We start from the raw sequence: 26,102 nt of genomic DNA on the forward strand, positions 1-26,102 counted from the left end.
AGGAGTCAGAGTATAAAGGGTCAGAGCAAGCATGAAAAAATAAAAATGAAAAGAAGGAAGCCGAGGGGAAAACAAAGCCAAACAAAGTGTTTTTTCCAACCATGATGCTGAAAGAAAAAGAAGCTTCATTTTACAGTCAGGACAAACACAAGAGCAGCAGGAAGGTTTGGTCATGAAACTTAGAGCAACAGTCTGACATGTTGGAAAATACACTTGTGTGATTAGAGTTAGATGAGACGATCTATATAACTCCCAATATGAAACCACAGTTAGCTTAGCTTTGCACAAAGACCGGAAGCAGAGGGATACGGGTAGCCTGGCTAAAGCTCTCTAATGAACATGTTATATCTCGTGTGTTCAATGTGAAAGAAAGCTGAAGTGTAACAAAGAACTTGTGATTTCATGGAGGGGGACTATTTCTTGGCAGCTTGGCAACTTAAAGATGACGACAGGAAGTTACTGCTCCCGGCCAAGAAATAGTCCGGTACAAAACCCAGTGTAAAATCAGAAATTGTCCTTTTTACACATTGGTTTTTGTGCCTTTTAAAAAAATAAGATACAACATGTTAATTGATTTGCTGTTTTTCACTTGTTTTGTTCAACCAACCGTCCAAAGGTCAGATATTCAGATATAAAACAGACATCTGACGATGTGACCTTGGACTGGGATGGACATTTTTCACAATTTTCTAACATCTTATAGACTAAATGATCAATAAATTAATTGAGGAAATAATCAACATACTAATTGATAAGGAAAACAATCGTTAGTCAGATTTAATTTCCGTTTCTCAGCACATATTGTGTTTCAATGCATGTAGAGATAGAAAATAAGATGTAAAAAGCCAACACATCCACACCAGTGTGTCCAGTGAAGGCATAGCAAACTGGTCTCAGTCTTCCATCACAGTCCCAGTGAGACAGTGAACAGGCCGACTCCTAGACTGGTGAAGTAACAGGGCTTTACTGGGACTAGTAAGTGTCAATTTAACTGGTGCATTTCAAATTGTAAATCCCCTGGTCAATTAATTAATCAGTCAATTGAAAGAAAATTCATCCGCAACTATTCTGACAATCAATAACGTTGTTTTTCAAGCACAAATACAAAACATTTAATGATTCCAGCTTCTCAAATGTGAAGATTTGCTGCTTTTTTTTTTGGCCTTACATTATTGCTAACTCATTATTTTTGAGTTGTGGATGTCAGCTTGTGCTCTTTTTTCACTGTTTTCTGATGTTTTATAGAGAAAATGATTCATCAATTAATAGAGAAAATAACAGACAGACGGAGCCAGGCTAGCTGTTTCCACATCTTTCTAGTCTTTGTGCTAAGCTAAGCTAAGCTAAGCTAACCAGCTACTTCATATTTATCATACAGACATGATCGTGGTATCAGTCCTCTCTCTCTTGGCAAGAAAGTGAATATATTTCACAAAATGTCAAACTATTCTGAAGAAAAGATGCGAGAAAAACAAAATGAAGGCAGAAGCAGCTGAAAAAAAGAGGCAAGCAGCTCAAACACAGACGGCGTACCAAGCTGCCCCTCATCTCCACACGAGGTGCGCTCCATTTCTGAGAGCTCAGACACAGCTTCGACACCACCCGTCTCTGCAAATGTCTCTGCTGCTGTGGGATAAATACATGTTAGTCAGTTTATTTACGTGGATCCACATTAGCTTCCACCATGGCAGGTATTAATCTTCCTGGAGTTCATACTCTTAAAATACATGATAAAAGACAAATAGTTAAAAAAAAAAAAAAAAAAAAAAAAAAAAGAAAAAAGGAGAAGGTAGCATCATTTTAAACACAGTCAACCAAGAAGCAGCAGTATTCCAAGCAGCTTTAAGTTCACAATGAGGAATTTAGGGATGTAACAGTACAGGTATTTGGGCCGTTCGGGACAGGATGTCCGGATCAGTTCGCATTGTGATCCAAATGAATAGAATCTAGCTTTAACCATGCGTAACCATTACGTGCATAACATTTTGTGTTCTGATGGCCAGTCTACGACACGTTAGCGAATAAAGTCGTATTCCCTCTCTCACTGTGGCTATCAGAAAAAAAAAATGCTTCACTTTAATGGATCTTAATTTTATTATTATCATATTTATATTATTATATATTATAATTATGTCTAATTATATTTGCCACTGGGTTACAAGTTTACAAGTTTACAATTACACATTTATGTTTACAAGTGAAATTCACAATAAATTTGAAGAAATGTAATGTCTCTTTTTTTCCTTCACTGTACTAAAAATATATCAAACTGTGAATTCAAAAACGAGGTATGTACCGAAATGTGAGTTTTGCACACCATTACACCCCTAGAGGAATTAGCAAACTGCAGTTACGTAATAAACAGTGGGATAATTATGCAGCTGATCAGAGAATGAATGAGGTGCACCTGATAATATCACGTTCTTTATAAACAGGGTAGCAAGCCAAAGTGAAGTGAAGTGTTTACTATCCATTACAGTGGACATCTTAAAACTCGTCTGGCAGCCTTGTTCTGGATTAGATGAAGCCTGTTGAGGTCTTTCTTGTTGTAGCAGATCATATGACTCCACAACAGGAGTTAATAACAGACTCCATGACTGATGAAGTGACAAGAGAAGAAATTAGGAATCGTTCAGCCTTAAATCTCAACCTCTCCAAGCTTACTCAGCTAAATCTTCTCCTCCGACCTCGTGTCGGGTCACTTGTGGTATTTCTCATGTTCACACACTCAGGAGCTGTTAAACAGATCAAGGAGCCCCCTTCACCGCTGACGGCCGCTCCCCTCCTCCTCCAGCTCCACTCTGGACAAGCTGTCACTCTCAGTGTTTATGATCAAAGCCTGGCCTGACCCAGACCGGAGCGACCGTGGCTAATTCTTACAGTCGCACACAGAGCCGGTGTTTTCCACGTCAGTCAGCGAGGCTGTGGTGATTGTACATGTTCTTATTGCACTTTGTGTGTAGTGACAACGCAGCTACATGTGCCAGGAGGCTATAAATACACCAGACAAATTAGCAGCTTTAAAGCGTACAAACAGGCAGGAAGGTTAAGAGGTGGGAAACTGTGAGGTGGATGAAAATCAGCAAACCAAGATTCACATTTCTGCAAAAACATCTCTAAAACAAAGAAAGGTTATTTGTTAAAAAAGGAGAAAGCGAACTGATAATCTGCACACATGCTAAATGTGGGTTAATTTTTGTTAATACAATCTTTGGTTTTCAAGCAGGCTGGGGGGGGGGGGCGTACCGGGTGTCACCTCGTCCTCACCGCTATCTGCCTGAGAGAGTTCAGACACAGATTTCAGGCCGTTCTCACTGAGCGCTGCTTCGCTGTCTGTGGATTAAAGGTAAACTGGGAGTCAAGCTCGAGGCTGATCATGAAGGAAACTGACAACGGCAGGAGACACAGGTGAAATCATGCACATCTGATGTTCATGTGAGCTGGGAAATAAAAAGTTAAATGGTTAAAACCTCAGCAACAGTCTGCATGTTTATATATGACACACATTTTTGAGCAAATACCTTGATTTTTAAAATAATGTGACAATATATCGAGGATGATTAATGTGAAATTCATGTAGCTGATCATTTCCCACCCAGTCAGACTGATTTACCTCCACTACAGTCACATAAAATCAGGGTTGTACTGTGTAACTGTAATGCATCATATAAAACATAGAAAATATCACATTTAAATTGTAATAAAATATCAAAATTTAAAAAATAATTAAGATCAAGTCTTGTATTACAACATGAACACAACAACACTGTTATTGATGGACTACAGTCTCAGTATTCTGGTTCTGAGGGCCGTTCAAGTCACATCTGAGTTACCGTAATTACCAGATTCCAATTTTAACAGTGCTGATGTAAAGATCCAAAATTGAGAATCTAAAATAAATCCAAAATATTGACCCTTAATGATACTGAAGTGCCTGAAAACCAAACACAGATGCCTCACATCAGCCAAAGTCGTTAGATGCAATCAAACCCACATTAACCTGATATATAAATACAGAACTAAATTGTCACTACATTGCAGTCATGCAATCATCACGGGGGTCCGACATGAACATATTATTTCCCGCCAAAGTTTTCTGGTGGGTGGGACCCATTTAGAAAATGGTGATCATACAAACTTCACTGCAGCTCTGTGCACAACTACAGGTGTTTCCAGTTACAGCTGATCAGACCTCTGCTCAGCCCGGTTTACTGAGGAGAGCAGGAAAAGCTCCTGTACATGAGAATTTACCTGAATGAACTGTTGTTATTGTTTCACATATTTGTAGACAAGTGACCACAGGTGTCTTCATCAATTTGACAACACGTGCGCTGTGCAGGGACACAAAGGAATGACACTAAAAAGTGTTGAACCATGCTGGGACGCACTTGTTCAACGCTTTGTGACTTTTGAAGATAAAAACATCCAACAATAAGTGCACATGGGTGTATCATAAGACATCCATGCAAGTGCGTCCCAGCCGGGTTCATCACCTTTTAGTGTCCCCTGGAAACGCTTCTGTTGTGTTGTGTGTATCTGCAGCACACGTGTTGTCAGATTGATGAAGATGTTTTCTGAAATCGTTTGTGTTTTCTGAAGTTGCAGTGCGTTGGGCCCTCAGGGCCACCGTAGAATTCAAGGTTATATTTTGTATATTTCAGACATGAAATAACTAAACCGTCTTTAAACCCATAAAACACAAATACAGTTCCACACTTCATTCAAACAAACCTTCACCACACCACTAACCTCACACTACAAATACTACTGCTGCACTACTTGGCTATGTCTCCTACTCAGACCAATCAGATACTCACTGTGTGCTTCACTGCTGTTTACCTCTGCGGACGGACCTGACCCTGCGCACCGCTTCCTGTTTGCGTACGAGACGATGGAGAACGGGAACGGGGAGAACGACTGCACTAGTGAGGGCTGTAAACTGGGGAACGCTAGGCTACGTACTAATTGGCCATATGGTTGATCGGGGGGTAAGAAAGAGGGAAACAGGCCTGAAACTGATGATCAGCTACAAGCTGAGCACAATCTGTCAGGACGGTTATTATTTTACTAACTCAAACAAACCACTCCCCTCGACATTTATCTGCTGGTTTTCACAGTAATAATCCTCCTAGTCTTCAAATATCATCCTCCCTAAAAAGTGGATGTTTTCTGTGCTGCGTTCAAAGCCTGATTGTTTATGAGTTGAATTGGGAGCGAACAGTGGCTCAGGACGGAGACAGGGCTCGTTCTGAGGGCTCTGACCCAGATGCCTGGATTACAGAGCACAGTGCAGCTGCAGTCAGGCACTCAGGCCCAGTCAAGCATGTCTTGTATCCATTATGTAAAGAGGGATTAAAACAAAGCACAGTAGAAACTCTGGGTCCCGGCCTCTGCCCCGGCTCTTTACACACAGACTACACTGACTTTTAGGAAACTGTGCGAGGACGTTTTCTCTTTTAGATCATCTCCTGGGATTGAAGCTCCAACATGAAGCCACAGAGACTTGACAGAGGGTTGAGTTGACCTTTAACCTGTGGATCCCAACGTTTACCCACATATCAGCTGGGTCCTATTCATCACCTACTGTAATCAATGGTTCAAAACAGATCATAATGTAGTTTTAATCAGATATAAGGAGACCTTTTACTTCTACTACTTCTTAATAATGTATGGTACAATAGACGACGCATTTATGTAGTAATTATTTTTATTTTTTAATTTATTTTAATTATCATTATTATTATTTTAAATGATTTAATATTGTATTATTATTCCATCTCATTTTACATGAATGTTTTTAAATGTTTTCATGTTCATTTTATCTCTTCTCATGTGAAGCACTTTGCACCACATTTCTTGTATTAAAAGTGCTATACAAATAAAGTTTATTACATTATTAATAATTAAAACTATGTTATATTATATTGTCATTCATTATCTGTTTATACAACACTATCATGTATATAAATGTTTATATTCAGCTAATAAATGCTAAATTGGAGGTTTCTATTAAATTTTAAATGTACATTTTGTTTATGATAAAATCATGTCTGGGCGGGGTCATTATTGTCATTATTGTCATTATTGTCATTATTGTCATTATTATCATCGATCTTCATCTGGTCCAGACTTACAAAGTTTTAAATGAACTGGCTCCTTCCTGCAGCTCCATCTCATTACACTGTATCACGACCTTCACCTTCTCTTCATGTCAGTTATTTAACTGCTCCAAGATTTGCTAAAAAAAAACTTTCAGCAGTAGGTTCTTTGCTCATCAGGCTCCACTTCTTTGAGTTAAACTCCTTATGCAAATTCAGGAAGCAGCAGATTTAAAACTCCTCTTTTTTCCTTTATGCTACAAACGCTGCTGATGTCACAGATTCTACTATGTTAATGTTGCTCAGTCATGTTCATATATTAACATTCTGTGTGTATTTTTACGTGCGACGTGTCACAGTTGTGTATCTCCTGTTATATTGAAGCTGAACCGTCAGTGGAATCATATGATTTGATCATTCTCCACATTTTTGTTAATAACTTAATACTTTAATCACAATATAATTAGTTATTGAAGAGTTTGATGACAAATGACAAATGTCTGTTACTGTTGTTATAACAGCCAGTCACTCTCACCTGTAATGACAATATGATAGGAAGACATTGCTAATGATGCGTCATCTATCTCTGTATCTGCCATGTTTACCTTCACAGCATTGGAAAACATTAACTTAAGGAATCATCTCTTTATGGGCTTTATGGCACCAGTTTGTCTGTATTTCCCATGTCTGACCTTTCATTTTGGTGTCTCCAGGGCTTCTGTGTCCCATCTGGACCCCGTTCTCCTGGTGGTGCTGGTCACTGATGGTCATGTTGGCTAAGGAGGCGCTCATGGGGTCTCCAGAACTGTAGCTGTTCGAGGCGTTGTTCGCGTACTCCATTGCCAGTCGCAGGTCAGGCTGCAGAGGAGCACAACCCCAGAGCAACATCAATGACTGATGATCAGGACAGGAAGTGTCTCATTACTGTGTTATATGACAAGTTAAGAAATGTAACATGCAAGCCAGTTAACAAGGACAAACACCTGGTTTTAAAGATTAAATATAATGATGGCGCACTTCATGGACACTTCTCACTCTTCCGGTGCACAACCCAGTCCGTCACCTCCAAATGTAAACAGACACTGTGTCTGTGAAAACCAGTTATTTATACATCCTGACGTGGGGTCGGCGCTTCATGTTACAGCCCCATAGATAAAAATAGTTCCTCCTGCTCATGTGCACGCCGTCCTCACTTTCTAAACACCCCCTGACAACCTCTGGGACCCGCTTGACCTGTGACAAAACTTGTGCAGCACTTCACCGCCATATTTCAGCACAGAATGACTCATGAAGATGCCAATACTGCATACTGTACCACAGGAAGTGGACGTTACTGTCCTGACATGCTCCCTCAACAGGCGAGATGCGAGTTGCGTCAAATCTCATAAAAAGAGGATTACATATCGGATTAAACCCAAGCCTCTGGTTACATCAGTAGTTTTCAGCTTGAATCATATTTTTTTTTTCACTGCCCTCTCACACAATCACTTTCACTATTACACACTACACACACACATACACAAACTTATAACCCGAGCCAGTGCAGACAGCTTATGGCATAATCAGTCTCGGCATCCAAACTGCTCTTTCTGTGTTTGTATGGCGATGCAGATTTACCGGCTCCTGATCTTTAGTTTCACCCTCATGCCCACTTTGGCACATAAACACGGGTCTGTTTAATCTCTCTGAGGTGCTGCTTAAAGCCTGCACCAAACAAAAAATACATTACACCATTAGTATATGAAATTATCATGGACCAAAATTGGAGAATTGAAACTGCATTGTTTATATATTGTATTCTGTATGTGGTGAAAAGTCCACTCCTCTACATTTCAGGGGGTGATATTGTACTTTTTACTATACTAGATTTTATGAGAGAGATATATTGATGTGTCACTTTACAAATTAAGATTTTACATTTTAAAAAATATATGTAAATGCAACACATTTTTAAATGTGACTACCATCCTTTCTGGCTTGTGGGCACCTACAAAATAGCATCTAGCTGAGACCCCTTGTCTTGTTTGTCTATAAGTTGTTATCTGTTATCACAGACTTTTCTCCTCTTAAATAACTGTTTAGCGGCTCTGAGAATATGTCATTCTACCGTTTTTAACTGTGGCTGGTCAATAAAGGAGCTATTTGTAAGTTTTGCTATAGCTACATAGCTAACATTAGCATTAGCAGCTGTTTACTTACCAGTCTAGAGGAAACGTTGCAAGTTCAGCATCAAACTTTATTCCTTTACTCACCAAGAGCTGTCTCCAGCAATTTAAAACACTAATTTTAACTCTTGTTTTGCTTTTATTTCTATAGCTTATTTTCTTCTACTGAAGTTTGCATGCTAACCAGCTAGCCCCTGCCCGAGTCACTGTCTAGCTCTTGCCAAGACTAGTAAATTAACAGCTGCTAATGCTAATGTTAGCTATGAAGAAATAGCAAAACATACCTATAACTTCTTTTAGGCCAAAAGAAGAAGATATCAAAAAAAGTCTAAAGAATTTAAACTTCTTTGTGTGTCAGATCTTTGTTTTATCTTCTTTTCTCTCCAATTAAACATCTCATGACACCTCAGATTTATGTTGTTGGAGGCACTAGATCACTAAATATTAGCTAACTGTATCCAAAATCTAATGTTATTTATAATAATCTGTCACATCAGGAGTCAAGTACTTTTATTTCTCATATTTGAAGTGGATTTATTTGCACTGCAATACTTCTGTATAGTAGGATTTTGAATGTAGGACTTGTACTTGTAATGTAGTAACCTATTGTTGTGTTGTTGTAAAGGATCCGCGTACTTCCTCCTAAACTGTTCCTCTTTAAGCTCTTGTTTAACACCACTGCAGCGCTGTGTGACTGCACCTGATGCAATTGTCTCTTTACAGAGGGCAATGCCTAAAGTGTTGCTGTGGTTACTCCACCCTATAAAACCTAGTCTAAAGCTGCACTTGGCTCAGCTATGTGACCTCTCCTCTGTGTACCTTCATATCTCCTGACCTTGGCTCTTTACACATCATTCCACGCTCAGCACAAACGTCATGAATTGGAATAAGTGGAAACTAAAAACACTTTAAAAAGGAAAGCAAGCAAAAATACACTCAAGTGAAAATATAAAATGTTAAAGGATAAATATGGAAACATTATTGTCCACAAAATACCCAAACCAACAAAGTGTTATCTGTGTGTCCAGAGCCTGTTATATCTTATTCCACTGAGCCATAGAGCGCCTCTGTTTCCAGAAACTATTAAAAACATATCAATGAGCCGTACTGTTGCACTGGGTGACATATTCCTTCATTAACATAAACACACGCTGCAGTTTACTTTGACTCAGTCCCACACACACACACACACACACACACTGTCCTGATGCTGGAAATACTCACTAGAGCACCAAACGTGGATTAATCCGCCACTGAAAATAGTCCCCAACAAATACAATATTTTCTCCTGTTTGAGTTACGTTTGTTAAAAATTGCAGTGCCCAGCTGTTTTGGGAAATCAATTAGCCTTTTTAAAAAAAAGTTAAATTACATATTTGTGAGCTGCTTTTAAAGATTTACAACTTCAGACAAGGGAGCGGACGGATTTGCCGTTACGTTGAGTTCATGTTAGCCAGTTTCTGTTTGGTAGGCGTTGTTAATTTTAGTCCAGCCAATCAGCAGCAAGTCGCTCATCCATCCCGCCACCGTTGTTTTCAGCTGGCACATGAGTAGCGGTCGTTAGTAGCAGATAACTTAGTGTTTGTTAGGAGTTGTTATTTCTTTAAATTGACTCACATCAACCTGCACAGCGGCACTGATTTCTCCCACGCTTGTCGACATTTTCATGGCCTTATTTTTCCTCACTTTTCTGGCTGTGACACAGGAACATGACATCCCCATTCCCATTAATCTCAATCCTGCATAGAAAACTCCAAACAGGCAGGCAGCCGTCAGTCAGCACAACACCAGACCTATCTGCCCAACAACTCTGAGGCTGAGAGCCACAGGCGGGGAAAGTAAGATGGACAGCGCTGGGAGACGGACTAATGCATTGTTGGTTTAAAGCTTTTTGTGGGATTTGTTGTCACTAACAAAAATATAAACAAAACCAGTTCTAGAGTTTTTCTTTTTTTTTTTTTTTCTTTTTTTTTTAAAAAAAGGGGGAGGTCCCAATATCTTATCAATGGTAGAGTGACATTTGTGTGTCCCATAGAAAGTCTGATGAATAGCGTACTCTCAGTCCTCACACACAGCTCCCGGACAAAACTCCCATTGTAGCATTACACATGACAGAATCCAAACAAGACGAGAGCTGCACCCTTGCCAACGCAGACAATCCCTCTGAGAGTTCGTTCACTCTGCATCCGGGAGCTCGGGCGGTTAGAGAGCAAACAAACTCAAGGCTGATAAGAACCGAGTCCTTCAGCTGATAAGTGTATGTACAGAGGAAATATAGATTAGTCTTTATCATGGTTATATTTACAGGAGTTGGTTTGATGCTAATGTAAAGAACAAAACGCCATTAACAGCTCTACAAACTATAGAGCTTTTATTCTCATGAGGACACCAGTTCTTCAGTCTTTGTGCTGACGCAGACGGGGCCAGACCCTCTTGATAATTTGCTTCGGGACAAAACAGAAGCACACAAATTTCACCTGCTGCAGAAAGGGAACGTGACAGCGCTCTTTGTCGCAGCTTCATGAGGGGGAAAGGGCTGAGAGGTCTGCTGATGCAGCTTGTCCTTCTAAGGGGCGTGTGAAAATGTAATCTTGGCACAGGCCCCGGCTCTGCAAGGAGCACGGTCAACAGAGGATGTTGACACAGCTCCAGGAGCATGCAGCAAGACATGCAGGCTGAAACTCTGTGTTTGCAAAGTGTGATGACCCAAAGCGGAGCAAAATATAGAAATGGACGTTTGGAGTTTTTGTCAAGTCTGAAAAATGAAACCTTAATATGTCACAGTGACGTCATCAGGATTATCTGAGATTCAACTTGACTTTACAAATTCATTTATTTCAGTTTGCTTTAGAAAAGGAGGTTTGGAGTTACAAAGACCTGTGGATTTACCATGAAGGGATGGTCAAACACAAATAGTTGTATTATGGGAAATGTAGTTATTTTCATTATTGAGTGATCTGCTGATTATCTTCTTGATTAGTCTATAAAATCTATCAGAAGAGAGTCAAAAAAGCCCCTAACAGGATCTTATAGGCCGAGGTGATGTCTTCTAAGTTGCTTGTTTTGTTGGATCAACAGTAGAAAACATTTAGATGTTCAGTTTAGTTTCATATTAGAAGAAGAAAACATGGAAATCTTTACATTTCAGACACTGGAACTAGAGAATTTCTGGCATTTTTGCTTGAGAAATGATTTAAATCAATCTGGTGTCAAAATGGTTGCTTTTCAGCCAACAATTAGTTAATTAATCAGCCAAAAATGAATCAATAATCAGTTTTGATAAATGATTAATTATTATAGTCATTAAACCAAACCAAAATGTCAAAAAACTTCTGCTTCCATCTTCTAAAATCTGAGGATTTTCTGCTTTTTACATTAGTTTAAACTAAATACCTTTATTTCTGGACATTTATCAAACCTCATTAGATTAATCAAAGAAATCATCTACAGATTAAATTATAATGAACATAATCATTAGTTACAGCTGTACATTAATCAATCAATCGCAGAGAAAGCAACTGGAGTAACCCAACGATCTTCATCATAAATGACAAAGAAAAGCAGGAAATCCTCACATTTCAGAATCCAGATCCAGACCCAGATAAATTATTAATCTGCTGTAAAAAAAAAAATGTTGGTTTTCTGCTTCCATCTTCTAAAAATGTCAGGATCTGCTGCTTTTCTCTATTTTACATCATTTCAAACTGAAGCTTCTATGAATGTGGGAAACTGTGATGAACATTTGTCACTGACATTTTACAGACCAAGCAAAACAAACGACCCGATTCACAGACAAAATGAACATCATAATGAAAATAATCTTCATCTGCAGCCCCAGATCAATGGACTTATTGTTTCAGCTCTACTGCATCTCACAGAATGCAACCTAAGCTGTAAACATATGGTGTCTTCAGGGAGCGTGGATGTTAAAGGGTTTATCTACGAAATGTTCAACCTGCTTGTATCGTCTGAGCATGTTTAGTGCATAATGTGTATATTTAGCATTTTTCCTTCAAAACTGTTCATTAATTTTATGTCATTTCGCTAATTGCTCATCGTTTCGGTGCTAAACCAGATAAAAGCCACAAACAAAGGGTTGTGTCTGAAGCTGTGCGGTGCTGCTCGCTCACCAGCGCTGCTTGTAGCTCAGCTGAGAGACGAGGATGCTGCTCTCATGCTCGACTGCCTCTGTATCTCTGACCTACTTTTCCTCATCATTCCCTCTCTCCGAGTCCTCGCCCAGCCTCCCAGCCCCCGGTGGCCACAGACCGGCTCTACCTTTTCTAATGTGGGCCCGGCCCTGCAGTGGAGCGGCTGACGCTGCAGCCCTGTTTTCCATTTTGCCCTCCGTCTGAACGCTGGAGGGGAAACATCTTGCAGGGGCCCGTCCGCACGGGGCCTCAGCAGCTACAGATACACATGTTTAGGAGTCACATTTTCCATCTTTGTTTTCACACCTCCAGGATGTCCACCACACCCTGCTGCCTCTCCACACATCCTCCTCCCAGTCTAAAGACGCTGCAGCCACTTCAAACAAGACATTTCTTACATAATCAAAGGCAGACTTTCAGCTCCAGTCTGCAGAGGAGTCAAAAACACGTCACTAAAAATCTGTCAGCGTGGAATTCAAACTATGAGGAAGTCTTCTGTGTTTTCACGGTGTGCAGAGCGTTAAATAATCAGATGCTGCAGCTGCTGCTCGTTTCAATATGCACACTAGACCCGGAGCTGCCACACACACACACACACACACACACACACACTGGTGCTACTGGTGCAATGAGCCAAAGTCCTCCATCAGCATGGAGCCAATTAACTGAGCACAAGAATGCAGTTTAAAGCTCGCCGTGGCATTTCTTCTTCTCTTTAACGAGACAACGGAATCAGGGAAAAAGACGTCCAAGAAACTTCTTTTGACGTCGTCACAACTCTCGCAGGTCAATCCTGTCTTTTTCCTACTGTGCACATGAATGAATACACACATGGGTGAAGAAAGGGGAGTTGTTTTACCTGGGAATGGATTTGCACTCAATTATTGGCAATTTGTTGAATGTTGATAAATGTTTTCTCGATTTTCTTTCCTTTAAATGTCAGAAAACAGTGAAAAAAATGTATTTTTCTTTTCAAAAACCAAATATATTTAGTTTAATATCATATAAACCACAGAAAATCAGCAAATCCTCACATTCAGAAGCTGAAACCAGAGAACATTTGGCTCAAAATCAATTGACTCATTGTCTAATTGTTTCAGCTGTGAAGCAGATATCTGAGTCAAACAGTAAATCTGAATGATTTATATAAAAGCTCGAGTGCAGAGACGTAATCTAAGAGATGCTGCTGGTGTTGCCAGCCTAAGCTCCTCGGCCAGGCCCCGTCCAAACAGACTCAGCCACCTCTGGACTGGAGCCTGCGTGAGGCAACGAGCTGACAGCCTTTGCTAAATGCAGCACCACAGCGTGGATTCATTTCATGAGGCTGACGCTGGAGGCCGCGTTGGTGAAGGTGACAACTGGATGAAGTCAGCAGCCAAATTCAGAGGAGCAGGGACTGTTTCAATTAAAGGCTTTAATATGACGATTAGCCTACTGACTACACAACCACGTGCAGTGTTGTAGAGTTCCTTTCAACTGCTTGATGAATGATTTGTTTGGTTTATTGACAATATTGGAAAACATTTATGAAATTCAATAAATCATGTTTGTTATAAACGGAGCCATTAAAGTCCTGGATTTACTTCCATCGTTGTTCCTGGTGTTTTCAAAGGCTTAAGCGTTTATTTTATTCACGTTTACCTGTGGTTCAAAACCCAAAATTAAAAAAGGTAAAATCCACAGATTTTACTCACAAGTCCTTCAAATTAAATGACAAAATACACCTTTGGTCCTCTAGAAAAACAAACCTTTTCTGATCTCATGTCCCATCAACAGGACAGCATCATTCGTCTGCGACTTCTAAGCTGTTCAAATAAAAAATAAATCTGATAAAATAAATAGGTTTTATGACGTGACAATGCTGTGATTAAGCTTTGGTTTAAGTGCAAAAATAACAGTTTGGGTTCAAATAAAAACTTCATTAAAAAAGGTTCATGAAAGCTTCTTCGTCTTGTTTACAATAATAACGTGGTTAAAGAACAATCGTGATCATGATAATGATTAAACGAAGCGACGTTGGCTGTCGGATGGAAACAGGAAACAAACAGCGTTGACCGTCTGATGACACAGTGACGTCCTCAGGGTTACCTCGGCCTGAGCTTGAAAATAGGTTACAAATGATGGTGTATTTTAGCAACATTTCCACTGATAGAAGTTGGGCAGTTCTGTGTGTAATAAGCAATATATTACTACAGCTTTCACTCCTGCTAATGCACAGAGCAGCCATCTTGGATTTTGCAGTTTTCCAATTTTCTGAGTTCAGGACGCCTTCCGGTTGAAATTTCTGACTGGGAATTCAGAAATTCCAACCTTCAGGTCAAATTGAACGCACCATAAAGTCAGGATAGCTTGGCTTGGTAATGAGTGGAGCGCCCTTTAATAGTATATTACCTTGTGAGCCCTTCACTGACAGTATGGACGGGAGAATTGGTTACAGTAGCCTATGGTTCATATGGACAGGTAAAAAATATCTGAACCTTAATGTGAACAAGTTGAGCAGTTCTCTGGGAGGGAGGGGCCACTAGAGATCCTGTGTGTGTGCATACCAGTGCGTCTCTCCAGTAACAACTTGTGCCAAAGCGCTGCAGAAACTTGCAGAAGGCCTGTCTGCTCTGTCTATCAAAACAGTAACAGAAAGACACCGAGGTGTCTGTCTCTCATGCCTCTCAGCGGATCATCATCTGGCCGCTCGGAATGGCTTCAAGCTGCGGTTACAGACTACAGTCCCCGCCTTGTAGCAGAAATCGATGTAACGAGGGCGCTACGAGAACAAAAAAAAAAAAAAAAAAAACCCCACGGGGATGGGAAAGAGGTGTGTCCGAGCCGAGGCGAAGAAAGAGCCTCATTCCAGTGCGTCCCTCCACTTCCACCAGACCGCAGGTATTATTTTCACTGGCCTATTGTTTTCATTTGGTTTTACAGAGAGGGTTCATGGTGAGAGGCTTTCACGCACCTACTGTGGATCAGATCGTGTCCGCTGACCCCGGGCGGATTACTGAAGAGCCCATATGTGTCAGATAAGCAGCCCGGTTCACTGCTCGGGCTGTGAGACAAGCGGGAGACGCTGCGCTGCTGTGCGGACACTCTCCACCGTTCATCACATGAAAAATGGGCTTGGCATTTGCGCACATAGGCGCCGCATCATTCCGATTCCCTACATCATCATCATTTACTCTCTTAATAATGGAAGAATATGAACATACAGGAGGTGGTACATGAAGGCATCACACACTTTTTTTTAAAAATTTAAATGCAGGATTTTATGATACATAATAAAGGCAGAAACCTCTTCAGGCCCTCAGATGCAAGAAAGAGGCGAAAGATCCAGAATAACGGGAGAGGAAAAAAAGCAACACACACACACACGCGCGCGCACGCACACACACACACACTGTGCTCAAATGAGACGACACAAAGAAAAGAAGTGGTCACCGCCAATAAACTGGAGTAAATATCAAGAGAGGAATAACATGTCGTCCTCCTGACAGCCTTCAATAATGAGATTATAAATATTCTCGGGGATTAGTCTCGTTACCGCGCGCAAGGACAATATCCGAGTGGCAGGAGAGAAAGCAGAACCTGCTCCAGAGGAGGATGGAGACATTTTTTTTTTTTTTTTTTTTAGCAGAGAAGGACGAGAAAACAAGAAAAGCAATCTGCCCGTGTTAGTGGGGAGGTGACTGCTCTGCTCCTCCGGGGCTGGAGCGATGATGGCTGCAACAAAAACACGTTTCTGTGTTTGTTGTAGAAGAGGATCAATAAAAAAATCTGTTTAGAAAAAAAAAAAGAAAAACAAAAAGCATAAACATGTGAAATAAGCTGCTGCAGGAGAGCGTGCGTTTGCATATGATGCGAGGAAAAATGTCTCATTTCATGTGCATGATATTTCTATACGTGTAACGCACACAGGCCCAACCTCTCCCACCTCATGCAAAAAATATTAAGTGACAAGACGAACGCCGATGGAGGATTTAGCGACGCGGGGCTCGGCTCGCGGGTCTCGTTCCCGTGTCTCGGTGCAGGTCGGATCGATTCAAATAAAAGAAATGTGTCGGGGTTTTTCTTACCTGAGCGCAGACAGCGGTGTTGTCTCTTCAGCGGCAGTCGGTCACCGGGCGCACACACATACACACATACACACATAGACATACACACATACACACGCAGCGTCTCCTCGCAGTGCAGCCGCAGGCCGGAGAGGGGCGCTGCGGAGCGGAGAGGAGCCGGGCGATGACTGGCTGTCCTGAAATGCAACCTGTGTGCTGCCTCTCCACAGCTCCGTCCGTCTGCCTCCATGCAGCCTGTAAACAAAGAGGCGCACATGCACACGCTTTGTGAAGACACTGTTTCTTTTATATTTTATTATATATATAACAAAACACAAAAAATAAAAAAAAACATAATCATGATGCTCTTCTAATACAAAATAATTTATTATATTTTCATTTTATGTAAGTTTCCAACAGTTACTTTTATAATCTAACAGTATGAAAATTAAATTCATTTGAGATAAAGTGAATTTTCTGTTTTACACTATGTGGCCAAAAGTATGCGTACACCCCTGTTTTTTTACTGAGGCAGCTGTGGAATGTAAGTAAGTACATTTACTCAAGTACTGTACTTATGTAGCCTACAACTTTGAAGTACTTGTACTTTACTTGAGTAGTTCAATTTAATGCCAGATACACACACAGAGCCAGTGTATTCTTTTACTCTGCTTTTTAAATCCGACAGCAACAGTTTGCAGTTGCTGTTCAGATTTTTTTTTCCGTGGTTTGTAAAAATATGACGCGTTGTTTCAGACTACACATCCAGCTGTACTGCATGGGAAACAGTTCCAATCGGCTCCACCTCCAACGATTCACAATGAGCCAATAAAACGACCCAGGGGCCACACAGGGGCCATTCTGCTTAATGACTTTTGATACTTTAAGTACATTTTCTTTTGATCAGTTGTTGGTCCTAATTATTTTATATTTTCTTAAAGGTTTTTAATTCATGCGAATCATTTGTGTGTTTGTGTTTTATCTTTACTGTCAACATAAGTTTTTGTGGTTGTAACTTCCTTGATAATTCTTGCTTTGTGCAGCAGATTGTGTTTCCCCCTGGAATGAAAAGTGCTATATAAATAAAGCTTGAAGCAGCTCATACCTGTGTACTCAAGTAAAACTGTGAATGAATCACTTGTAACACTAACAACATTTTTTCTGGGATTTTTTTTTTATTTTTTATTTTTTTTTTAAACGTGTGGACAATGTTTAAGTCAAAATCCGTACATGGATATTTTATTGGCTGATTCTAGGTTTGTTTCATACACTCAATTAATTTTAGGTCAACAACATATTGAAAGGATTCATTATTGAGTATTGAGAATACATATTATAGTGTGTAAACAAGCTGCTGCTGAAGATCATGATGTATGATTGAAAGGTCCAGAAGAGCTACTTACAGCTGTCACAGATTTAATACTTTAAATCTTCATTATGGGAAACAACGAGTTAATATGAAAAATTCACATAATTTACTTTATTTTTGGTGGAGTCAGAGACCTTTAAGGACATGGAGTCAAAACCTCTATTTTCAAAACTCTGGCGGCCTAACTGAAAATCTGACTCCTTAATTCCATTTAAAGTAAATCTTAATACAACAGCATACAATTATATTTGTGTGCTTCCAGCTTTGTACTCGTGCATTAATAACTTCTTTTCTGAATAGATCTGTGAATAGGGTCAGTATGTTTCTGAATAATGAACCTCTTTAACAGCGGCCTGACGGTGGATCAGTCTTTACTCACTGACACTGAGCAGACCAACTTTAATCAAACCCATAAGACTTTATTCTGAATTCTAGTAGAGATTCCAAAGATGCCAGATGTGTCAAAATAAAATTATGTTCAAGAAGTCTAAAATATTTGCAGGTGCAGCCAATAAAAAAATATCTTGAGTGTAAACATCATGTTGCTTCAATGAAAACTGGTATAAAATGATTTCAATCAGCCTTAAAGCCACTTAAGTGGGAGTTAAAGGGTAAAAAAACATGTTAATGGTTTTAAATAGCTGTATTCTATTTAAAATGAGCAGTGACTGTGTGACGACGTCCACACCGAACAGTACTACAGTAACAGATCAGTGTGGTCGGCACACAAAGGTCGAGCCTTGGCACATAAACCAGAGGAGGCCTGGGGGACTGAACAAGTGCACCCTTGTGTCACTGCTCTTTCACTGGCCTGCCCGTGGCCTCCCACTATCTCTCTCACACACACACACACACACACACACACACACACACACACACACACACACACAGCGTGCCAACTTTTACACTAAGTTGAGAAACCATTCAGCTCCGGAAAACAGCAGTGGAATTATTGACGCTCAGATTTTTGTTTGGGAACGCTGAAGCTCTGATGTGTTGGCAGGACGACACTCTTTGTGCCTTCTCTCTTTCTTTCCTTCTCCACCACACATCTGTCTGTCTCTCTGTCTCTCTGTCTCTCTGTCTGTCTCTGCCTTTGGAAACCTGCCCAGTACAACAGCTGCCACGAGCAGTGTGTCTGAAGAGGGTTTGGATTTATCCCGTGGCGGGAGTTCACTGTGGGCCAGGTTGCTGCAGTGGAATCCGTCGCCCTTCACACAGCTTATAGATCCTCATGTGGTGGGCAGTCTGTCACCTGGAGGAGCCACTTCACTCACATTTCATTCTGTCCATCAACATCACAGGAGCAAGACGAAGATTTGAAGTTGTTCTGATTTACAGTATGTCATGAAGGAAGATATAGAGTATAGTAGAGAGACTATACAGGATTAAATCCATTCAGTAACAGACAAAAACAAACATCTTGTTCACATTGTTGAACGCTCAGTATTTTTTATATCATACATTGGTCTTGTAAAAGAAGATCATCCCACACACTGCTTAGCATCACAATTTATATGTTAGGATGAGAGACACCGAAACGTCAAGTTTTAATCAATAAATCGTGATGCTAAGCAAGAGCAGTGTGTGGGATGATCTTCTTTTCATGAGTGGACACTTTCCAACGCACATGCATCTAAGACGTTTGGATGTGTGAATATCTCCAGTGAGAAAATTATATCATACATAACACAGTAGCAATAGTTGTGTATTTTGCACCATTTTAAATGCGATCTGCAGTAATCACCAGTATTTGCAAATATCCTATAAAATGTGACTCAATATACAATAATGAAGCCATAATTAATATGTTCAGTGTATGTTAGCTTACAAAGCACCACTAATTATCAACAGCAAATATCATAAAGGTTACAGTGTGTGGGACATTACACTTCATACATGCTGTACATCCAGACATGGCAGCAACGTAAATTCAGATTTTCAGGCCTTTTTTTTTTTGTCTAAAGCAAATGTCAAATACTAAATCTGTGGCAATAACATGCGCACTAAAGCATGCTGCTCAGCAATAAACCCGCAACCATTAGTCTATTAAGCAACTATTCCACCAACAGAGAGCTAATCAGCAGCTATTTTGATAACTGAATAATTGTTTTAGTCATTTTTAGTCATTTTTTGAAGTAAAAGATTCCAACATTTTATTTCTTAAGCTTCTCAAATGTGAACATTTACTGATTTTCTTTGTCCTAACTTTATAGTAAATTGAATATTTGGGGGTTTGGACTGTTTGAATGCTGGATGAGTCATTTCAGGCTCCAGGAAACTATTTTCTGATGTTATATAAAGGCAAAGGCTAATTGATTAATGAGGAAAATAATTGAATAATAAATGAATCAATAATAATAATCAATAATCGTTGGTTGCATCTCTAGTCAGCGTGTAAATGTGCTGCTCTGTAGTAAAAACTTGCACAACACTGATGTGTTCCTTGAGAAGTGGATTTACTGGTGTTAGCTCTTTGTAATGTTGCTTCATGAAGTGAACACAGTCGTCTGGCTGCTGAGAAAGAGCTTGCTGTTTGCAGCTGAAGGATTTACGGACACTGACTTTATTTTTATTTTTTTTTCCCGTCTAACTCAAAAGGAAATTTTTGTTGGATTTCTCCCTCGATGTTCCCGTTTTGAATCCTGTGGTGAAACAATGCTGCATGGCGAACATGTCCTCGTGTTGGATGCTGACATCCTCGACCATGACAGCCTCGTCTGGTCGCTGACACTAACCGTCAGCCGCTCTCGGCTCTTTGAAGCAGCTCCAGACTGTGGCGGGGCGATCAGCGGCTCAAGTATTTGGGAGCTGACTGTGACAGCAGATTCAGATCAGTGTTGACGGTTAAAAGAACTTCACATCACAGTTATGAGTTCTTCGGATGCCAGTTCAGACTTCAGGCTTTTCTGTCTGGAAGATTCTTAAATACACGAGCGACCATCTGCCCTCTCTCTCTGAGTAAAACAAAAAGTTGTGTAACATGGATTTATCCAAATCAGACGGACAAGTTGTGATAATTCCTCTGGATTAATCTTAAAAAACTCACATGTGTCTTGCTCTGTCTCCAGTGTGGAAGACACAAGGTGAAAATCAAAGACGGAGGCAGGAGGGTGGTTGGAGTACAGGGGTGACAGGAGGTGGCTCTGTTAGTATCACAACCTGTGGGTGAGGTGACTGTTCACAGTTTTGCAGAAAAGAGTCAAACAACCACAAAGAAATGCAAAACGTCTTAAACAGAGACGCAAACCAACCTCAGAGTGACGCAAAACAATCTCATTGTGACAGAAAAACAACTTCAGAGACACGAAACAACAACAAAGAGACGCGAAACAACCTCAGTGTGACGTGAAACAACTTCAAAAGAGAAACCAAACAACCTCGGCGTGACGCACAAAAACTACAACAAAATGTCAGAGACACAAAAATACCCAAAACAACCTCCAGTGAATGTAGATATTTCACCTGTTTTGAAACACAACCTAATTCAGTTACAACAGGGTTCTGACAGGATATATTTGGGAATTTGGGGCCACTGTTTAGCTCTATGATAAAATCAGGGCGTTTATCTTGAATCAGGTGATTTAGGTTTAGGGTTAAATCAATGCAAAGTCCTTTCAGTGTATCAAAATTCATTGTTGAAGGACAGATGTACAGTGACACAAGCTGGAGATGACTGGACCAAAAACAAGTATACAATCAAACACTAGAGGGAGACATTCTCTCACAAACAGTAAAGATTTATTTGTGCAGCACCTTTCAAAACCAAAGTTACAAAGGGCTTCAAACCAAAAGGCATCAAATAGATACGATAAAAACACACATGAAACTCATAGAAGACAATGATAGTAAAACAAAAACAAACTAGAGAATATAAAACAGAGACACAGCTCTGCCTCACTGCTGCATGAAATCAACGTAAGAACTGCACAACATGCCATTAGAGAAACACAAACCTAGTCTAATGCACTATATATACTGTGTGTATATATATCTATATATATATATATATATATAGATATATATACACACAGACATATAGAAGAAATCAAAACAGTATGAAAACTAAACTACAAGGCTCAAATGTTGTAACAAAGAGCGAGTGTCACCTTCTTCCATCAGGCACAATAAAAACCACCACTCTTCAGTATTTAACATCACATGTATTGTGCAGTGCTGCAGGGTTGTTCACCTCATTTGATTTTCTCAGCATGTGTTGTTTTTTTAGTTGAATATTGCAGAACTTCCTGCTGTGGAGGATCTGCCTTTGATCAATTATATATAAACCACAGACTTGGGTCTGTAACATAAAATAAAAATATATCATTTAATGCAGATGTTTAATGTTCAGCATGTCAACAGCAAGCATCATGAATCATGTAGATGAACGAAGGTACTTTGTCTGAATGTTAAGCTGAAGCTGCTCAGGTGTTCAGTCATCTCATGCAGAGACGCTTCACATCGGCTCAGCTGCACAGAGAGAGCTGATGCTGGAGCTGATGCTGGAGCTGATGCTGATGCTGAGGGGGAAACATTTCAGATATTCAGATGGAAATTTGAGAAAATATCTGATTTAAAAACCAAAATTTAAAGCACAGGGATTTTTTTTTTTTTTTTAAATGTAACAAAAATGGATCCACTTTGATTTGATGGGCAGTGAGATTCAAACCAGTGGACACAGTTCAGTTTAAACCATGGACTTCAGCCTGACTGCTGCCGTCTGCACGGTGATCATCACAACATGCATGGTGAGTTTTCAACGAAATTCTTGTAATAAAATGTGGCACAAAAATTTTATTTACAGAAATATTAACCTTTTTAATTTATGCATCCGTGTCTACATTTGTGGTTTGCAGAAAGTGAAGCTGAAAAGTAGTTTTGTCTCCATCAGGTCAGTTCAACACATCCAGATTGTTCCATCGTTCTTCATCTGCTGAAGAAAGAAAATGAGTGTAAAGTCCAAATGGAGACAGACGCTGCATCACTCAGTTCAAGCAGTAATAAAACTGCAGGTAACTGAAAATATAAAAAAGGATGTAGAAACAAGTCCTTCCCCGCCCCTCCTCACATGTGGACGTGTCTTTGTGTCACAGGTTGTGTGGTGGAGTGGGATGGAGTGAGCTGCTGGCCGGCTGCGTCTGAAGATGAGGTCGTCTCTGTCCACTGTCCCCTGCCGCTGATGAAACCTGAAACTCCTCCAGGTGAACGAAGGTTTCACGCTGACTAATAAACAGTCCGTGAAACGAGCAGGAGTCCAACACTTGTGTCTGAGAGCTGCAGTGAAGGAAACATCGAATGGACTAAATCTAAAGAGCGGTGTAATACTGACATCACAGGTCCAGATTCTCCCGGTGTGACCACAGACACGTTTTTAACTCGCCAACGAAAACTCTCGAAAAGTATTTTCTATATTAAAGATTCTATATGTTAAATTAGCACATGAAGTGAGAGGTGTTGCTTCCAGTGACAAACCCACAGACAATCTGCATTCAGGCATTTTTTTTTCCAAGTCATTATTTTTGTTTTACAACTTTACTGTTGAGGTTCATTCTTGTTGATCTCATCTCTGACCCTAAACAATGACTGGATATTAATTATTACATACATTATGTAATGTATAATGTAAATAATTTATAAGTTGATGTCTTATTTCTGCTCCACTGTTGCCAAAAATAGCAGTTACTCCAGGTCTAATTTAATAATTAAGATATATTTTGCTTACACAATGGTAAATGGTAAATGGTAATTACATTTATATAACACTTCTCTCGTCTTAGCAACCGGTCAAAGTGCTTTACACCACAGGTCACAATCACCCATTCACACATACTGTACATTCATACAACGCTAGTTCTATACATAGCACTTCTCTAACACACTCGCACATCGATGGCACATCATCGGGGGCCATTGTGGGTTCAGTGTCCTGTTCCAGGACACCTTGACACGCAGACTGGAGGAAACCGGGTATCAAACCACCAACCTTCAGATTAGTGGACGACCTGCTCTACCTCTTGAGCCCGTTTGAAAGCCGTCTTTACAATGTGTTAGAACAATATTAAATCCCCTTTCATTTACTCGTTTATTGTACTTAGCCTGAAAACTGGATGCGGATTTGAAAAATGTTCAGTCCTCGTTGGGTCTATAAAGCCAGAGGAGCTTTGTCACAATCCTGCAGGCAGGGGAGGTGATGCTGTCGGTTCTGAGGCTCTATTTTGTGTTCTTGTAGAGACAAGCAGGTTCCAGCTGCAGTGTGAACATGTTCAGTCCCTGAAATCATTTTCTTTTCAGTTCTCATCAGCAGGAAGTGCACAGTCCGAGGGTGGAGCAAACCAAACCTGCCGTATTACAAAGCCTGTTACTCTGACGCTTATGAGCAGGATGAAGACGTGAGGAAAGAGGTAGATACACGAGGTTTACTTCCTGGTTTCCTCCTGAGTTCTACTCTGCCAGCAGGGAGCCTCAGATTAAAAAGTGTGTGATGAATATTTCATCTTTTGCTCTAGAAAAATTACTTTGAGACTGTGAAGCTGATCTACAGCGTTGGTTACGGTGTCTCTCTGGCTGCTCTCCTCATCGCCGCTCTGCTCTTCTGCTGCCTCAGGTCAGTTTTCACGTCAACTCTTCACTGAAGGATGAAAATGATCTGTGCATGCGAGTGTGATCGTGTCCTCAGCGATATTCCTCTGTCTTCTCAGGAAGCTGCTCTGCGCTCGCAACTACATCCACCTCAACCTGTTCGTCTCCTTCATGCTCAGGAGTCTCGCCGTGTTCATCAAGGATGACGTGTTGTTTGCAGACGAAAGCACGGACCACTGCACGGTGTCCACAGTAAGACTCACACAGCAGGAGGCAGTGATGTTAGAGACAAGTTAAAGCTGCAGCTCACTGTTGTTTTCATCAGGGATTCATCTGCTGATTGATTTTTTTGAGGAACTGATTAATCATTTGGTCTATAACATGTCAAAAATGCCAATCAGAGCCCAGGGAAATGTCTTTAAATGTCTTGTTTTGTCTGAGCAAAAGTTCAAAACCCCAAAGATTTTCAGTTTAGTGTCAGATGTGACGAAGAGAAGCTGTAACAGCAGAAAATAAAGCACTTTTTCTACTATTTTTGCCTGAAAAATGACCTGAAACAATCAATCAATCACCAAAATAGCTAGATGTAACGATGTAATTAAAATGCATTAGAAATCTGACTGATAATCAAACTTTAATGAATGAATTTGTCTGTGTCCCTGCAGCTCCGGTGTCAAGCAGCAGTGACGTTCTTCCACTTCTGCGTTGTGTCTAACTTCTGGTGGCTGCTGGTGGAGGCTCTGTACCTGCAGACTGTGCTGCTGCTCGTCTTCACTCAGACCAGGAAGCTGCTCTGGATCTACGCCGTCATCGGCTGGGGTTCGCGCTGCGTTCGTATGCATTTGTGCTCGTTCACCTACACTGGTCTGTGTTCTGCTCGTCCGATTCACGGTGTGATTTTATAGGTGCTCCCACGGTCACTGTTGTGATCTGGGCTCTGCTGAAAAAACAGCTCGAGGATGAGGGGTGAGTAAAAATATAAACGCAAATACTTATAATCATCTCCATTTAAATGTGATGCATGAGTTTGTGTCTGTGTTTGCAGCTGCTGGGACGACCTGGAGAGCCGTCTGTGGTGGATAATAAAGATTCCCATCCTGCTCTCCATCTGTGTAAGAAGCCTCAATCCCTCAACATATATTCATAGATTCACTACAGACAGATTCAAACAGGAGAAAATAATGAACAAGTTTATCAATGTATTAAAGCTGCGGCAGGATTTGTAATAAAAATCAGGTAAAAAATTTTAAAAAGAGTGGCTTTATTAAAGCTGCAACAGAGAGGATCAACCAGACCCTCTGCCCTAAAGATGAACTGCCTCATAGCTAATAGTCAGTGCAGGATGGTAAACATCACGGTAATAATTATTTTCATTGCCGTAAACTGTACAATAATTAAATTCTTTTTATTACGGTAAAGTATACAATAATTACATTACTTTTTGAAAAATGTACTGATTAAATGATTCAAATTGTTGACATTTGCTGCAGTTTGAAGCTTCCAACTTGCAGCGCGGCTTATTCAAGTACAGGTTAGGAGAAATCTATGATCTGGGAAATATGTTTCTATGTATTAAATGATAAATCTGGCACTTCCTGACCCCGTATGTGGCGCTCAAGTCTCACAGCCGTTGGTTCCTACTGATCTTTAAAACACACCACGCAAATATAGTTTCTTTTTTTTTTTTTTTTTTT

General features: G+C 40.3%; 2 protein-coding genes across 3 annotated transcripts in view; one reads left to right on the forward strand and one right to left on the reverse strand.

The window, feature by feature from the left end:
• The window catches only part of LOC111219558 (microtubule-associated protein tau-like), a 28,598-nt gene extending 18,562 nt beyond the window's left edge, over positions 1-10,036 (reverse strand). Inside the window, exons 1-4 of one of the 2 annotated variants that reach the window (XM_022742275.1) lie at positions 9,881-10,036; positions 6,791-6,956; positions 3,247-3,333; positions 1,534-1,626 (exon numbers count right to left, since the gene is read on the reverse strand). In XM_022742275.1, coding sequence (XP_022597996.1) covers positions 1,534-1,626; positions 3,247-3,333; positions 6,791-6,956; positions 9,881-9,991 — 457 coding nt within the window. In that variant the 5' untranslated portion in view covers positions 9,992-10,036. The remainder of the gene's footprint in view (positions 1-1,533; positions 1,627-3,246; positions 3,334-6,790; positions 6,957-9,880) is intronic. The other variant, XM_022742276.1, reaches the window with a different exon arrangement.
• Positions 10,037-22,523: 12,487 nt separating this feature from the next.
• LOC111219577 (vasoactive intestinal polypeptide receptor 1-like) overlaps positions 22,524-26,102 on the forward strand; it is a 7,544-nt gene continuing 3,965 nt past the window's right edge. The window contains exons 1-9 of the mRNA XM_022742295.1: positions 22,524-22,577; positions 22,721-22,841; positions 22,923-23,030; positions 24,121-24,230; positions 24,336-24,433; positions 24,528-24,660; positions 25,074-25,227; positions 25,314-25,374; positions 25,454-25,520. Coding sequence (XP_022598016.1) covers positions 22,524-22,577; positions 22,721-22,841; positions 22,923-23,030; positions 24,121-24,230; positions 24,336-24,433; positions 24,528-24,660; positions 25,074-25,227; positions 25,314-25,374; positions 25,454-25,520 — 906 coding nt within the window. The remainder of the gene's footprint in view (positions 22,578-22,720; positions 22,842-22,922; positions 23,031-24,120; positions 24,231-24,335; positions 24,434-24,527; positions 24,661-25,073; positions 25,228-25,313; positions 25,375-25,453; positions 25,521-26,102) is intronic.

The sequence above is a fragment of the Seriola dumerili genome, unplaced genomic scaffold, assembly GCF_002260705.1.
Source record: "Seriola dumerili isolate Sdu_G_001 unplaced genomic scaffold, Sdu_1.0 BDQW01000068.1, whole genome shotgun sequence".
Classification (NCBI taxonomy): domain Eukaryota; kingdom Metazoa; phylum Chordata; class Actinopteri; order Carangiformes; family Carangidae; genus Seriola; species Seriola dumerili.